General features: G+C 41.4%; 1 protein-coding gene across 1 annotated transcript in view; it reads right to left on the reverse strand.

The window, feature by feature from the left end:
- The window catches only part of VWF (von Willebrand factor), a 130,504-nt gene that overhangs the window by 91,898 nt on the left and 22,619 nt on the right, over positions 1-15,987 (reverse strand). Inside the window, exons 9-17 of the mRNA XM_018562704.1 lie at positions 15,474-15,585; positions 13,703-13,749; positions 9,100-9,236; positions 6,476-6,614; positions 5,657-5,757; positions 4,992-5,187; positions 4,243-4,458; positions 1,962-2,202; positions 1,231-1,319 (exon numbers count right to left, since the gene is read on the reverse strand). Coding sequence (XP_018418206.1) covers positions 1,231-1,319; positions 1,962-2,202; positions 4,243-4,458; positions 4,992-5,187; positions 5,657-5,757; positions 6,476-6,614; positions 9,100-9,236; positions 13,703-13,749; positions 15,474-15,585 — 1,278 coding nt within the window. The remainder of the gene's footprint in view (positions 1-1,230; positions 1,320-1,961; positions 2,203-4,242; positions 4,459-4,991; positions 5,188-5,656; positions 5,758-6,475; positions 6,615-9,099; positions 9,237-13,702; positions 13,750-15,473; positions 15,586-15,987) is intronic.

Consider the following 15,987-nt stretch of genomic DNA (forward strand, 5'->3'; position numbering starts at 1 on the left):
GGTCTCCCATGCAGACACAAACTTTAAAGGAGAAGCCCTTACTGCCTGTTACTGTGCAATAGGAGTAAGATCAAGAGCTATGTTACTGGCAGGCAGATCTCCACATACAGCATGGTGGAAGATATTAGTAAGGGCCATGTCAGATGGGCTATTCTGTTGCTGGCAACATGTTATCAGAATCACCAAGGTAAGTCAACCATTTACTCCATTGGCGTTGTCTCTCCCTGGCCTTGAACACCACAGAGTCTCGCTCATAAGAAAGGGCAGCAGTGAGGTCATCGCAATGCTCCCATCAGTGAAGGAGTGCCTTCATTGGAAATGTAAGTGATCTTTAAGTGGCCCTGTGCTCAATAGCTAAAAGATCGTTCACCTGACATCAGCCTAACTGATTCTCTTGCCATACAAGTAAAAAATTAGGTCAAAGGTCAACTGCAAGTTAGACAAAGGTCAACTGAAAGGTCAACTGCAGGTCAAAGGCACCTGTCAATGAATTCTAAGTGATCTCAATAAGCATCTAAAACTAATGTCAAATACAAGTGCAAAGCATCAGAAAGCAAGGTGCATTTTTCCATCAGCACTACATATAAGCTAAGACAGTTTCACTCACTACCCTAACTTGGTGTGCCAGTCTCACAGAACTATTTAAACCACATTTCAGTACTGATCTTTTGACACGTGGCCAGTATGGCACACTGTGAAGGAATCTGGCTGCCCACAGACTGACGTAGCTTGAACTCTATATACTTAAAGCACCTTTCTCAGTTGTAATCAAAGTCTAGCTCAACAGGGGTTGTCATCTCTGAAGCTGAAAATGTGCAGTACTGCCCAACTCTCTTGCCAGTGTTCCACTGTATCCCAGGCTTCCACATCACACATACTTTTCCATTCCCTGACCACTGGCCAAATTGCAGCCCAAATGTAACATATTTGTGACACAGGAAGCTGCAAAGTTGCAGAAGTCAATAATAGGGCCACCCCACTGGCTATGCAGTGTGGTAGAGAATTATTCGACACAAGAATAAAAGAATTTGCATATACTGCATGGAGGCCACACTTCAAAGCTGTGTTTGGAGTTCTACTTTAAACATAAATGGATATATAGCACAGTTGCAGTTTTTCATGGAAAGCATCAACAGTTTACAGATAGAGTTGTGGCCTTTAGTTGCTGACTTTTGACCCTTAACAGTGACAACATTAGAATGGATTTTCAAGAGTTTACACAATACTCACCTCTTGCAGATTGGCTAAAATATGCATCTGCGTAATAGGAGCCAGGGATGTCAGTAGCAATGCAATGCATCATTCCTTCTTCACAGTAACTGAAAGAGATAATGAAATAGCTAGTGCAGAAAATTGTTTTCTGTATCAGGGAAAGAAAGAAAAAAGGAAGGAAGGAAGAAAAGAAGGTAAAAAAAAAAGAAAGAAAGAGAGAAAAAAGAAAGAAAGAGAAAGAAAGAAAGAAACAAACAAACAAAGAAAGAAACAAAGAAAGAAAAGATAGTAGGAAAGAAGAAAAGTTTTAATGTTACTTCACTGCCACTGGGTGGTGCTGTTTTATCACTGTCTATGCATCACATAAAAATACCTTCTTAGGAATAATACTAATGGGCCCATTTATACCTTCAAACATTTTGAAATGAGGAAGAGGGACACCTTCCAGCACAATGTATTTGGGCAATGCACACACCCTTGCTATGCCCTTAGTTATGCCGACCATTAAGAATTCATATGCCAAAAGTGATTGGTTATACCCAGAATTGTTTTTTATTTTACCATTACTTTTCCTTTAAACTGGCTTTTCGAAATAGCAAACAAAATAATTAAGAGATAAGATAAAGGTAGTCAAATAGAACCTTTTCATAGATATTTGTAAATCACACCAAAAAGAGGGACAACTGAGGAGGAAAGAGGGACAGAGGGATTTAGTTCCAAATGAGGGACATTTGGAAAGTATTACATACCACATGGAATGGTGATTTGAGAATACGTCATCAGGCTGGAATAACTCTCCATCATAGTAGCACTGACACTCTGATTTGGGTACACATTCTCCAAACTCGTTGGTATAGAGACCGACGGGGCAGTAACATCCTTCCATACAGAACTCTCTGCAGTTGGTGTCGGGGTGGGACAGTGACCGACAAGTGTTATTGCAGGGGCTTCCACACTCCTGGTAGATCTTTCCCTGAGGACACATGATTGCTGTAGAAAAAAGGAACAGCATTTTCATCCACTAAAATCACTAAAACACAAGAGCATCCTTTGTCTGATACCTCTAGCAATCGATAAGTTCAAAACTGATAGGGCAGAATCTAACAAAATCTAAAGATTGGTTGCTAAGAGGCCACAGAGAACTCCTTTTAAAACATCAGTCCCAAATGATGAAGCTGCAATAGCATGTGAGACACCTAAAGGCATGCTTAAATTATATTGCAGCTTGTTGGATCAGCACCATCGTAAAAGTGCAAAGTACAGTGACTCATAGCAGCCAATTAGAAATCATCAGTTACATTCCATTCAACATTTGCAAACTCAAGATTGAAACAATTGTAAGTTTTAACTATCATTCCGGTCTAAGACAACCAATATTTTGAATCATTTGCCATTTGGCTAAGGCATGTTGCTTCAGGGAATGAGAATTAGGACAGCCTAATTGAAATGGGAACAGCAGTTTTGGTTGTTGCAGAGGACCTACATTCATGGGGCTCTCCAAACAAGGGCCTTTTCTTTAAATAACTCAGAGTACTGCTTCTAAGACTGACCATTGAAAGTGACAGAATGTGAGATCCTCGTTGGCATTGTCAGAGCTCCAGGACTGGCTAGGACACTTAAGCAGCAACGCTTTATTTCCTTGTTGTTCTCTCTCCACAGAAATCACAATGATTGGTATCTAGTTACGCTCAGAAGCACTCGTAATTATCCTGTAGTTAACCCTTACATGGGGTAATAATTGCCTAGTCATCTCGGCACAGTAGAATCCTTTCCATTACGGGACAATGTATGGAGATCCTTATAAAGTGTATCTCTAGCCAAATATTTTTGGATAAAGTAGGTAATGGTTAAAACAGGTTTTTATTGCCATTGTTTCTCCCTTTCTGGAGATTTTTGCTCACTTCCTGTCCACGTGAGAGCTTAGTCACCAGGACAGGAAGTGATGAGAAATCTGTTTAGCAGAGTCACAATGACAAAAAAGAGCACTTATTAGCATAGGCGTCACTACAGGGAGGCAAGGGGGGCAATTGCCCCCCCTGTTTTATGCTTTGCCCCCCCCCGTGTGCCCCCCCCCCGCTGAATTAAGCAGCAGTGCAGTGGCTCCAGACTTATGTGCCCCCCCTACATATTGTTCCTAGAGTCGCCACTGCTTATTAGCAATTTGAAAGAAAACTAGACCCAAAGAAAGAAAATGAAAATTAATTACTGCATTTAAAGGGATGCAGTCCTCATATTTACTCTGTCATAGCAAGGTTTAAATGGTCAGCATGATTGAACTTTCAGTTAAATCAGATAAATACATTCCAAATCCATCAAAATATATTGAAGGGACTTTATCAAAACTGGAGCAGACAAAAACTTGAGCAGCTGTGCATTGCAACCAGCTTCTCTTTTTCATTTGAAAAATCTTAACTGAACAAACTGAAGAGAGAAGCTGATTGGTGGTCATGCAAAGCTGCTCCAGTTTTGATAAATTCCCCTTATTGTGTGTATGTTCATGTTCTTTAGAAAGCAGTCACAGTCACAGCAGACAAACCTGTCACTTGCCAGAATGCTGCAGAGAAGGACAATTGCTCTCTCTGCAGAGGTCAAACACACCTCCTGTGAGTTAGAGCTAGGGCTCCCCATCAGCAATTCATGCTGGGCAGGTTCACTTTAATCTGACCTTGTGGGGAAATTGCTTATAGTGCTTCACTTATTACCTTATTTGGCAGAGTTCCGCATATTTTTCTGGAAGATAAAGCATGCAGAACATGTCTGTATGACAAGGGCCAAAATTCTTAGAACTCAAAGGGACCATAAAAAACAGACTGACCCAAAGGCCTTTTTTTATGTCACTAGATTGTTACTTTCCCTTCCGACCCCAAAATGTCCAGAATCTTCCCACGGCTGAAACTGCCTCCGCCTTATCCCTTGGTGGTATTCTGTTGCATGCAACATTTTTTGTTTTTGTTTTTTAATTTGGTGAATGCTTATATGCATAGAAGTAACAAAAAAAAATCACAAACTAACATTTACAGGGAAACTTACGGCAAAATTCAGGTGTTCTCCATTCAATGAGTACACCTTTTCTGGAACAGGCAGAGGCATAGCTTGAAAAAGCAGAGCAGAGGCATTCCTTCCCATTGGAGCAGGCACAGACATCGTATCGGCAATTCTTCAGGTATGGGAGGGGATCAACCTCGTTGTGACATGGCTGGAAAATGGAGTCCATGAGAGCAGAGCAAACATCTTCTGCAAATCTGGCTGTATAAGGCATAGGAGAAATAATTTTTGTCATTATAGCAAAATTATTAAAAATACTAATGATCATTTCCGGACATTTTACAGTTTGTGAAGTTTTTATTTACAAGATAAATCTATAGAAGCTGGGAAAACATTTTCCTATGTCAACCTTATTACAAGCGATGAACCAACCAATTCACATGGATTATGGTCCAGTTTGGATCAGGCCAGTTTACAGAAAGTAAAATTGACCAGGCCGAGTTTTAAAATGTTTGAGTTTTTGTTTTTTACAAACTATAAAAAATTGAACCTGCTCCTGGGACACCAAAGGTTTGGAGACCACAATGCTTTCTTAGTGCCCTTCCTCTTGGTGCCCTTTCTCTCACCCTTTCCCTTCCTCTATAACTTGATACTCAGTAGTATATGAATTGTTCCCCTACATAAAACATGAATTTATCTCTGATCATTATGACTGAAAATTAGGTCTCTGAATTCCATTTGAGAACCATTTCACAACATAAACTAGATTTTTTTTAACCCTTCCTGACTATTACCTCTTTTGGGGTTCAAAATGCATGGGTCTGTGTCTTGTTTCACCAGATCTACACAGTCACCGCTGAGCTTCCAAGAATTTCCAAAGTCCTCTACGCTGGCCTCAACAAGCCCCGACGGTGAAAGAAAGTCATCACCCTGATTTCCATCATAGTTTCCACAAAGACCACTGGTGGATCCTGAGTAGGCCGGAGACAACTGAGCATAGGGACAACAATAAAAACAAAAATTAAATTTCGGGCAGTAACTTCTTGACCGAATTGTGATAGTGCATATAGAGCTATAGGGTATATAAAGGGGATGCCCACATAGGGGATAATTACTAATTTCAGGATAGTAGGCAGAGCCAGGCAAATCATCCTTTTGACTGCATTGGCTAACTGTATATCAAAAACCATTGGAATATAGCACAGATACAGTCTAATATTAGAGTTCTATGCATTGGTTTAGTGCAGGGACATTTTGCTTCCTTTAGTACTTCCTTACTATAACCTTCTTGGGTTACACGATAATATTAAATAAAGCAATACCAGAAGAAAAAAAGAATATGATTGATTGTTAGGTACTACAATAAAACCTTTAATTTTTCAACACCGTGATAAATGTGTACATATGTTTTCAGTAAATGTCATCAGTGAATGAGAAAAGTTGAAAGAATGTGATTCACCTTGAGCAGAAGTTTCCCATGGCCATCCCAATCAATTTGGAGGTCATTGCGATACGAGAGTTGTACTGATGTCAGTGCTGTAGTCTGGATGCGGAGGGAACCTGTTGAAAGTCCAGTGAGATTAGCCTGTGCTTATCTTTAACATATAACTGACTATTGGGGGTGTCCGATCTTTGCAGAAAGAGAACTGCTAATGTACAGAACAATAAATCTATTTCCAGATATGCAAGCTACTGGCACTGGCTCTAACAGGTATGAAGACCATTATAGTAGTAAATGTGCGTATTTATCACACAATGGATGTACACACCACTTTAAATCGGCCAAATACATTTCATAGTTAGCTAGGCTGACAAAAGACTCAAGTCCATTGAGTTCAACCTATAGTGATTTCAGGTGCATCAAAGCAAAAAGCGTCCAAAACAGGTACAACCTGAGTAGCAAAGTCTGTCCCCTGTCAGAATGCTGTAGAGAAAGGTCCCCTTTTTATGTGGAAGCAGTGGTCTCCAATTAGCAGAGATAGCATGACCTTTGCTGATTGGAGCGCCATAGGTCTGCTAATTCAGGCGGTGTGGTGGACCTCTGCAAAGAGACCACTGTTTCCACACAGAGAGCAAGGGTCCTTCTCTACAGAATTGCTGTCAGTGGACCAGATTTCTACTCCGGCTGTGGCTGCTTTATGAAAGAAATGAACTAGAAGACTTTGCACACCTTTGTTTTGATGGGATTTAATATTATCATACAATAAGTAGTTTTCTTGGACAACAAAACTAAATACCTACTTCAATCTACAGAAAATATTGTGAGACGTGCAGGTACCTTGCAGCAGCGGGAGCATAATATCTTGTCCCTCTACAGACACTCCTCCTCCATGTTTGAACTTTATTGTTATATTTTGCATGTCCAGGAGACGGACAGAAGCGGATCTGGTGCACACGGCGTCTGGGTCATCTGCACACTAGAAATAAAACTTTATGTAGTCATTCTATTTAATCATAATAATTACAACAATACTGCAAAAGATGATTTATTTTTAACGCCTTTCCCCAAAACAAAAATAAAACCACACATATTTTGTATAAATTACAAATAACCCGCACTTCTGATTATTTAAAATGCACATCACTTGTAAATATTATTTGGCCTGTAGGTGGCACTGTTGCTGCCTATTTAAAGTGTGTCACAAATATAAATACATTCAGTTTGTGTGGTTTTAGCCAAAGCCACAAAAGAATTACAAAAGTAGCATCAAACTGTCACATAACGGCAATGTGTCTTTGTCTGATAATTGCAACCATTTGTGATAATGTGTTATTTATTAATTAATACCAAGGTGCTATAGTAATAAGGTACTTGCATATAGTGTTAACGGGTACCTGACGAACACATACATACACTTGAAGGAAAAAATTAAATATGCTGTCCTCCACCATTAGTAACTGAACCCCAAAGTGGCTTACGCTTAATAGCATACCAATTATCTAGCGACTGGTGGAATCACTGAGGCAAGATACTGAGTGCAAACTGTTTACTATGTCCTATTGGCCGCGTCCCACTAAATTACTGTTTCCAGTATGATGAATGACAGGTGCTCTTTAATGAAGGAGTTTATCAGTGTTGATGCTGACAGTGTCCAGACATAAATCAGAGCCGGGTCTGTTTATACTTCAATTTGAAGCTTGGGTACCATATCTAATGCATCATTTGTCTGTACCAGGAACTGTTATTATTTACTTATTATGTATAATTGCATGTTAAAGCTTGCTTGTCAGTCAATGCTTAGTCTAAAATCCCAGGGTATATTAAAGAGTATCTAAAGCCAAAACCTTTCTTATTTTCTTTGGAGAGAATGGGGAAATGAATAAAACCCCCTTTGCTCTCTGTGTCCCTACTGGGAGTGTCCCTACTGGGGAGATTCACCTTCTCTATCTGAGATTTGTCAACAGCACAGAGATGGTAAAAACAAAACTTAACAGTTGTCACCAAAGTCAGAATATAGAGAATTATTTCCAGTAGAGATATGTCTTTCCTCTTTTTCTAGTGGAGATACCCAAAATTTGCAAGACGATAATCAAAATGATCAGATTTAAATCTTATGTTTGTGATAAGTATTCAATACAGTCCAACTTGAAAGCTTATAATACTTCTAATTAGGCCCTACTGTAAACAGTGTGGCAGAGAGGTTTAAAGCAATACACATTCTGGTCTGTGTCTTCATTTTAATTAACAGGTTCATATTCAATATGCCTGGCTGTAATGAAGTTACATTCATTAAATGTTGTTACACTAATGTGGGGTCGGCAGTCAGTCACATATATTGGGTAGATTGAAGCCATGTGATGGGTAGATTGCAAACCTGCCATTTTCCCTGCTCATGACCCTGATAACCTAATCTGCCCAGCCCGCAGAGTTCTGGATATCGTATACAGCAACCTGACTGTTGTTTACCCTAGCCAGGGTGTCCAAACCACTGGTATGCCTCATGGTTTGGTGGCTCTCAGCCTGGGGATCCCATTGTCTGGAGGCTCTCACACAGAGGATCTCATTGACTGGCAGGTTTTCTTGGTGAAAATGACTTGGGGAGTAGGTGGGTCTTTTGGGATGATGAGGAGTGTCTGGGACCTTTGTGTCCCTGAGGGCCAAAACAACTGCTCCCAGACAGAGACAGACACCAGGGAGGACATCCTACCACCTGTAGTGCCCCCATGTTACTTACTCCTTGCTTGCTTCTTACCCCTGCACTCTGTGTTTTTTCTGCTACTGACCTCTACACTCTGCTTCACCTACTCCTGACTACTGCACTGTGCCTTACATACCATTGACCTCTGAACTTCGCATTACTTACTTCTGATCCCTATTTGTATCTGCTGCCAAGGGAGCATAGGCATATCAAGTCATGTGTGCTCTGCTGGACCCCATTTTTCAGTCACATATCCATAGTAGGAGTGCACAGTCACAGAAAAGGAAGTCCATCAGGATCACTGACTGACAGGATGGAGAACTGACTTCCCGGCCGTCCCAATAATGAGAAAGCCTGAGGCAGAGTTCTCAGACGGCATCTTACTGGGTCATGTGGGGGGGGTGTCCCTTTCTGGCCAGAGCATTCAGGGTTGCTAAGCAGCTTTTAGCAACCTGGGACACTCTGAATGATGTCCTGCCTAGCTCACTGACGTCACTGGTTGCCAGGATCTGAGTGGGACAGCTCCTGGCAATGCTCCTGACAACTGTGAGCTGGGTGAAAGGCCAAGACAGAGGTAACGTTGACCTACCCCCATAATGTGCGCCACCAGCACACAACCTAAAACACCAGCCATGTCCTGACCTTCTCTCCCTGTTGTGACCATATTAAAGCACTTTGTAGCCCTTTTCAGGAAGAGAACTGACTTTTTTTGCACTTGGGCTTGGTTGGCTGAGCACTTATCACAGGTAATATTCTGTCTTACCTGCATGGTCTCTATAGCAACAGAAAAAGTGTTGTCCGTGGTGTCTTTGGCAAGTAGGAAATGGCAGATCCCGCTGAAGGTAAAATATTTGTTGTCAAAACTTTTGAAGTGAGACTGTCCTGTGACAAAACATTCTCCTAACAAAGAAATAAATAGTTTTGTTTAATTTTAACAATGTATAAAACATGATTTCATAGCATACAGTACAATGAGATAGATATAAATTTAGAAGTTTGTTGTGAGGCTTCATCCTTTGTGGGAGTCAGTAACACAAGAAAAAAAAGGCGTGCCAAAGAGCTTTACTTGCAACAGCCAATAAGATCATGGTTACCCTATTCTAGTGTGGCTTAGAAAATGCAAGCAATAACCCTATGGTCCCATTTGCCAGAACTGTGTTTCTGTGCACTTAAATTAACATATTTTTTACTGAAAATATAGGTATGCTAAACAATTGCGCTAATATCAAGCAACCTAAAAAAATTGCAACTCCCACCATTTTATTCTACATAGTCACTGCTTTCAGGAAATATATAATTCTGGGGGGGTTTTAGGTAATCTTCAGGCCCAAAATGTGAATTTTAACGTGTCCAAAAAACGTAAAAATGGCTCTGGCAGTGAAAGGGTTAGAACCCATTTGAAGTCTTACACTTGTTTTTATCTTTATAGCCCTGCATCATTGTATGGTATGATTTTTAACTGATTTTTACTTGGAAACCCCTTAAAATACAATTTTCTCTTCATAAAAAATTGCTTCCTGGGCTGCCACTCCAGAGCTCACTGCTGCCATAGATGAGCAACATTTACACCCCTCAACACAAGCGTTCTCATGTAGACTTGTAGTGCAGAGGAAGGTGTGTCTGACCAGGTCTGTTAGAGTACACCAGTCAAATTCTGTTTCCTATTGCATTGCGCAGTCATGTTTAGACAACCGGCGCAACTGGAGGAGAAACAAGATTACAAAAGTTAAAATTGTCCAAATGCTTATCTATTTGACCTCAGCAGACCCTAATATTTAAAGTTCCCGCTCAAAAGGCCCACAGACACTTTTTTGTTTTCACAGAAGATTTACACATTTTGCAAACTGTATTCAATTGGAAAAATATGTGAATTTTGGATGAAAGTTGTGTGAATCTTAAATTCAGGAATTAAAGGAGAACTATGGGGTTCTATCTTTTCTTGATTAATGCATTCCTTAGGCTAAATAAGTAAATTATGTAATTTACTCTAATTAACCAAAATGCACAGTAAGGCTGTAAACCCTTATTTAAGGTGGTGGGCGGGGCTAAGCGCCGCAATGAGGAGACATCCCGACGTGTCTGACGGGATCCTCCCCACTGATCTTCCTCACTGTGACTGACAGTGATTCTTGAGAGCTGCTGCGCGTCCACGAATATATGGACATGCGCAGCAGCTCTCTCCTTACCTGCACGTCCCCGTGGGCCAGCCGGGCTCCTTCCCCCTCTCTCTCTCTCTCTTCAGCATTTACTACAAATGGGAACGTCCATATATGGTAAATGGTGTCACTGGGGATCCCTGCTGATCGGATGCTTGCCAGTCTGCAGGGATCCCCAGTGACACCATTTACCATATATGGACGTTCCCATTTGTAGTAAATGCTGAAGAGAGAGAGAGAGAGGGCTCCTTCCCCTCTCTCATCAGCGATCCCCAGTGAGTTGAGGATGTCAGCGTCACACAGGGCAGGGAGAGAGAGAGAGGGCTCCTTCCCCTCTCTCATCAGCGATCCCCAGTGAATTGAGGATGTCAGCGTCACACAAGGCAGGGAGAGAGAGAGGGGAAGGAGCCTTCTCTCTCTCTTCATCATTTACCACATATGGGCAAGTCCATATATGATGAATGATGTCACTGGGGATCCCTGCTGATCGGATGCTTGCCAGTCTGCAGGGATACCCAGTGACATCATTCACCATATATGGACTTGCCCATTTCTGGTAAATGATGGAGAGAGGGATGGCTCTTTATCCTCTCTCTCTCCCCCTGTGTTATGCTGACATCCTAATTACTGGGGATCGCTGATGAGAGAGGGGAAAGAGCACTGAATGTGCAGGGAGGCTGAGTCCGTCTCTTGCTGCTGCCTTCTCACTTCAGACTCCGCCTCCCGCTCACAAATGCCAGCGTGCACGAGCTGACAAAACACAGCTGTGCATGATGAGAGGAAGCGCGGCCACAGCAATGAGATCATTTGAAAAAAAAGCCGTGGGCGGGCTGGATCAAATGTTAACGCCTCCTAAGAGGAAAGAAGCTTGGAGCAGGGTTGAAGACGCCATTTACTACAGGTTTTGAGGGTTTTATCTGTGATGTGCTGCGACTTTATAAAAAAGGAACGATGCTACTACAATCAAGGTAAGGGCTATTTTTATTTGCCCTTAAGTCATAGTTCTCCTTTAAGCCTTATAAAAAAAAAAAAAATCACGTACCCTATTAACAATAATGTACCTTATTTGTGTATCACTGGGCTGTAGATCCTCAAATCTACTTTTCTGCAAGCTTGCTCCTGTGATAGACTATTGGCTAAGTAAACATGAGATTGTAGTCCATCACAGGAGCAAGCTTGGAGCAGTCACTACTTTACAACACACACACAGGGACCATGAGGAACAAAAGTAGCCACCCTCCAGGAAGAAGGACAGTGTTAGCACCAATTCGGAGATGATTTGAGGATCTACAGCCAAGTAAGACACAAATAAGATAAATTTTTGTTAGTAGGCTGCTTGAATGCATTTTTAAGATTTACCTCCTGAGTTTAGTGTCACATTAAGTGAAAATATTTATAAATTGACTCCTTGGATACTACTTTCCTTCTGGCATTTACTGAAGTTGACAAATTGTAAGTCTCAACCTAGTTGGACCTTTCCGCTATAACGTTCTCATACACTGTCATTAAAGCTACATGGTTATGAGTAACAATACCAGATTTCACCTGCAGGTGGCACTAATGGTGCAATAAAAAACTGATGCTGGTCATGGATGGGGATATTCTTCATTGAGGGAGGGCAAACTAGATATGAGCCTTTCTTAGAATGACCAAACTAAAATGAAAACCTTAATACAGTGGTTCTCAACCTGTGGGTCACGACCCAAAAGTGGGTCGCAACCCACAGTTGAGGGGGTCCCCACGTGCCTTGTGCTGCTCTAGGTAAGAGGCTCCTCAGCCTCCTCCTAGTGTAAAAGTGTCAGTTCTCCTAGATGGCGCTGCAGCAGCAGCGGCCGGAGAGGATCAGAGAGAGGGAAGCAGGCAGGAGTGAGGGGAGGGGAGTGCTTTATCACCACAGAGCCCGCACTGGGCACCAGAGAGTACGCACCGGGCACCACCCGCATGGGCTCTTGAGAGCCCACACAGATACTAGTATTAATGAATCCCTACATTTTACGGTTGGGGTCACCACAACTTGGCAAATGTTACCAAGGGGTCCCGGCCCTAGAAAGGTTGAGAACCACTGCCTTAATACTATCTTTCTCAACCCTGACTTGTAAAAATGTGCTTTAGCAGTTTATTGGTAAAATGGTGAGCCCTGACTTTCATGTAATCGTGGTGTATGTGAGCAATGAGTTGAATGAAATTAAAAATAATTAAGGCAATTTAAGGTGTGTAATATTCAACAATACATCAAAGCTGAAACGAGCCGAGGGGGATCTGGCTCTGTCATTGGAAACTTTCACTGTACAGAAGTGGAAAATGTTATACCCAAAACATGTTTATCAAATTGTCTATTATATTACAGGGAAAAAAGCTTTGTAACTCTAGTTGCTTCTAACCACATCTAACAATGATAACAACTTGGAAAGGCTTAGACCCTCTGTCAACATTTTATTGCTGTCTGGGTGCGGGGAGATTCACCCGCTGTCCTTGTGACTATTGACAATGAAACAGAAAGTGAGGGCAAATCCAAAATTCAACAGTTGTCACTGGAACAAGAAGTCAGAGGAATTCTTTCAATGGGGAAACCTGTCCTGGTTACAACTTTGGGGACATTTACTCTAACTTTGGTCGTGTTTTCAGGACAGTCAAGAGACATATGCCCGCAGGGTCACAGACAACAAAAAATAACCTGAAAGGGTTTCTAACCCTTCCCTACTTTACCCAACATAAAAAAATGCATTTCATTTACAGGAGAGCCCTGGGGCCATGCTAAATAAAATATCAAACAAAATTATGACTTCTAAAGTCAGAATTATGTTTTTAAAAGTCAGAATTCTGAGTTTGAAAGTCAAAATAATGAGGGGAATTTATCAAAACTGAAGCAGACAAAATCTGGAGCAGTCGCCCACGGCAACCAATCAGCTTCTCTCTTTAATTTTCAATTGTTAACTGACCAAACTGAAAAGAGAAGCTGATTGGTTGCCCTGGGCAAGTGCTGCAGATTTGGTCTGCTCCAGTTTTGATGAATTCCCCTCTCTGTGTTTAAAAGTCAGAATTCTGTGTTTAAAAAAACAGCATTCTGTGTTTAAAATTCAGAGTTTTTGACATTTAAACACAAAATTCTGACTTTAAAAGTCAGAATTTTGTTTCATATTTTTTTGAGCATGCCCCCAGGGCTCGTCTGTAATTTTAAAACAGAATATTCAGATTGTTGCTTTAACTGACCTGGACAATCTTCATCGCTGCAATCCCAAAGCCCATGTCTGCAGAAACTAAATACAAATATGCAAATTAAATGGTTATTAGAAGATCACAAAATCAGGCATTTTCTATATCAGAACATACAACCATAATAGAGAGGAAGACAAACATTACTGGTACGACATGGCTAGATGAAATTCAAATGCCATTTAAACTAACGGGAAGCTGTAACAAATAAACATTTAATACATATACAAATAATTCTCAGAGCATTATAATAGCACTGGGAGTGAGCAGGGTAAAAATAAGCTCCTTTCAAGCATTCAAGAAGCCCTATGGAGGGTGGGAGAAAGTGGAGGAGGTGCTGCACTGACGTGTTCCAATTGTGTATGCATATTTCAGCTTAAGCTATTGAGCTCTGTTAACAACAGAGCTTTTTACAACAGAAGCACAAAAGGTCCACATTTCTGGGTATGCGGAATACCTGCCTTTCTGCCACACAGTCGAGCAGGTATTCTACACACCTGATGGGTCGAATGCATGCAATGACTAGGGAGCAGCAAACGGACAGCTTTTCAAAACACAGGCAACCGCAATGGTCAGTTTACTAACTCTTCTTTTACAGCCTGCTTTGTGTTAAATAATGAAGAATCAGGTCTCCTACCTTGCCAGACAGGGTTGTGCTGTGTAGCAAAGCCATGTAAGTTTTAGGCCTGGATGGACATGAATGAAAAAACTTTTGGCAGCTAAATCACCTGCCTTATATGTATTTCTCATGGGTAGTTAGCTGTTTACCTGGAGTTCAGCTTTAACGTAGGTTTAGCTATATTATGACAAACAATGTGGGTATGAAATTAACATTTATTAACACCAATAGCAGCTTAATATGTTTGCAAAGCTGAAGGCAAGTGGTTTGTTTTATAGAAATGTACCAGAAACCACTACCAACAGACTTGTTAAAAGGATAAAGTGTTGCACAACAAATTATAAAATTAAAACATTTTCTCCAACAGGTCTCATAAGGTAATTGCACAACTTGAGAGAAGCATTTGTTAAAGGAGAACTCCAGGCAAATCAAATGTTAACCATTGCAGTGGGGCTACTTCCGTACTGCAAGGGTTAAGTGCTTGTTTTGTCTCGGGAGCTAAAATAACAAAGTTATACTCACCCGGCTTGCTCCTACACAGCTTCCTCCAACCTGTCTCCTCCTCCACTCCTGCGATGGTATGTCAGTTGGCATCCTCATGTTCTCTATGCTGTATAGAACCTGATGACTCACAGGACCTTAGACTGCTGGAGAGGAGGGGAAGTGAGTTTGAAGAGGGCAAGCCGGGATCGTGGTTCGGCTGAGTATAACTTTTTTCATTTTAGCATCCCAGACAAACCAAGCACTTAACCCTTGTTGTGCAAAGGTAAACCCACTGCAAAGGGTTAAGATTTGAATTGGCCAAAGTTCTCCTTTAATAACAATAAGGATGGCAAACAAGTAAAGATATGGGTATGCGCAGGAGTTCATAGGTGTATTTTAGTAGCTCAGTCACATTCGCTAGCACTTTCCTCTGTAACACTCCTCCCCACAAGCCCCCCCCCCTTTTATTTTTTGATTAAAAAAACTCAAGAGGGTGTGCCCATGACACCCTAGGCACACAAGAATTGGGTTAATGATGCTGGGCGCCAATCAACCTGGAGACGACCAGCGGCGGAGGAGGACATGGAGGACACTTTATTAAAGTTTCTTTGATAAAGGAAAAAAGAGAACATTAGCAAAAGACAGAATGTAAAATCTGAAGCTCACCAAGTATTACAGTCCCGGGTAATTTTGGCCCCTGTAGGATATCGCTTTCCAGCATGAACGCAGGAACATTCAGAGGGATCAATACATCGAGCGCCATCAAGGACTTTCCCTTCTGTGTATGAAAATAAAGAACGGTAAAGGACCACTGAACCTCAAGCAGAAAGAGATACAACAAAGAGATAAAAATAACAACACTTTGATGTGTATCTGTATCTTAGAGATATTAAAATAGGAAGCAAGAGGACCCTTGCCAACAGGGGGACACACACAGTAATGAAAACCTGGTAGAGCTCCTAACCCTTCCTAACTAAGCCAAAGAAAAGTGCTCTCTATGTCCCTACTTCCTGTGTTCACCACTGCCACCCACTTTGTTTCCTGGTGACCAGCCAGGGACTAAAGAAAATCTTCATAATGGGGTCACAGACATCAGTAAAAACCTGACAGCTTTTCTAGCCCTTCCCCACTCTGTAATGCTAACTAAAAAGGTTTGACTGGAGTTAAGCTATATTTATAT

This window comes from Nanorana parkeri, unplaced genomic scaffold, assembly GCF_000935625.1.
Source record: "Nanorana parkeri isolate BGI_ZX_2015 unplaced genomic scaffold, ASM93562v1 scaffold592, whole genome shotgun sequence".
Classification (NCBI taxonomy): Eukaryota; Metazoa; Chordata; class Amphibia; order Anura; family Dicroglossidae; genus Nanorana; species Nanorana parkeri.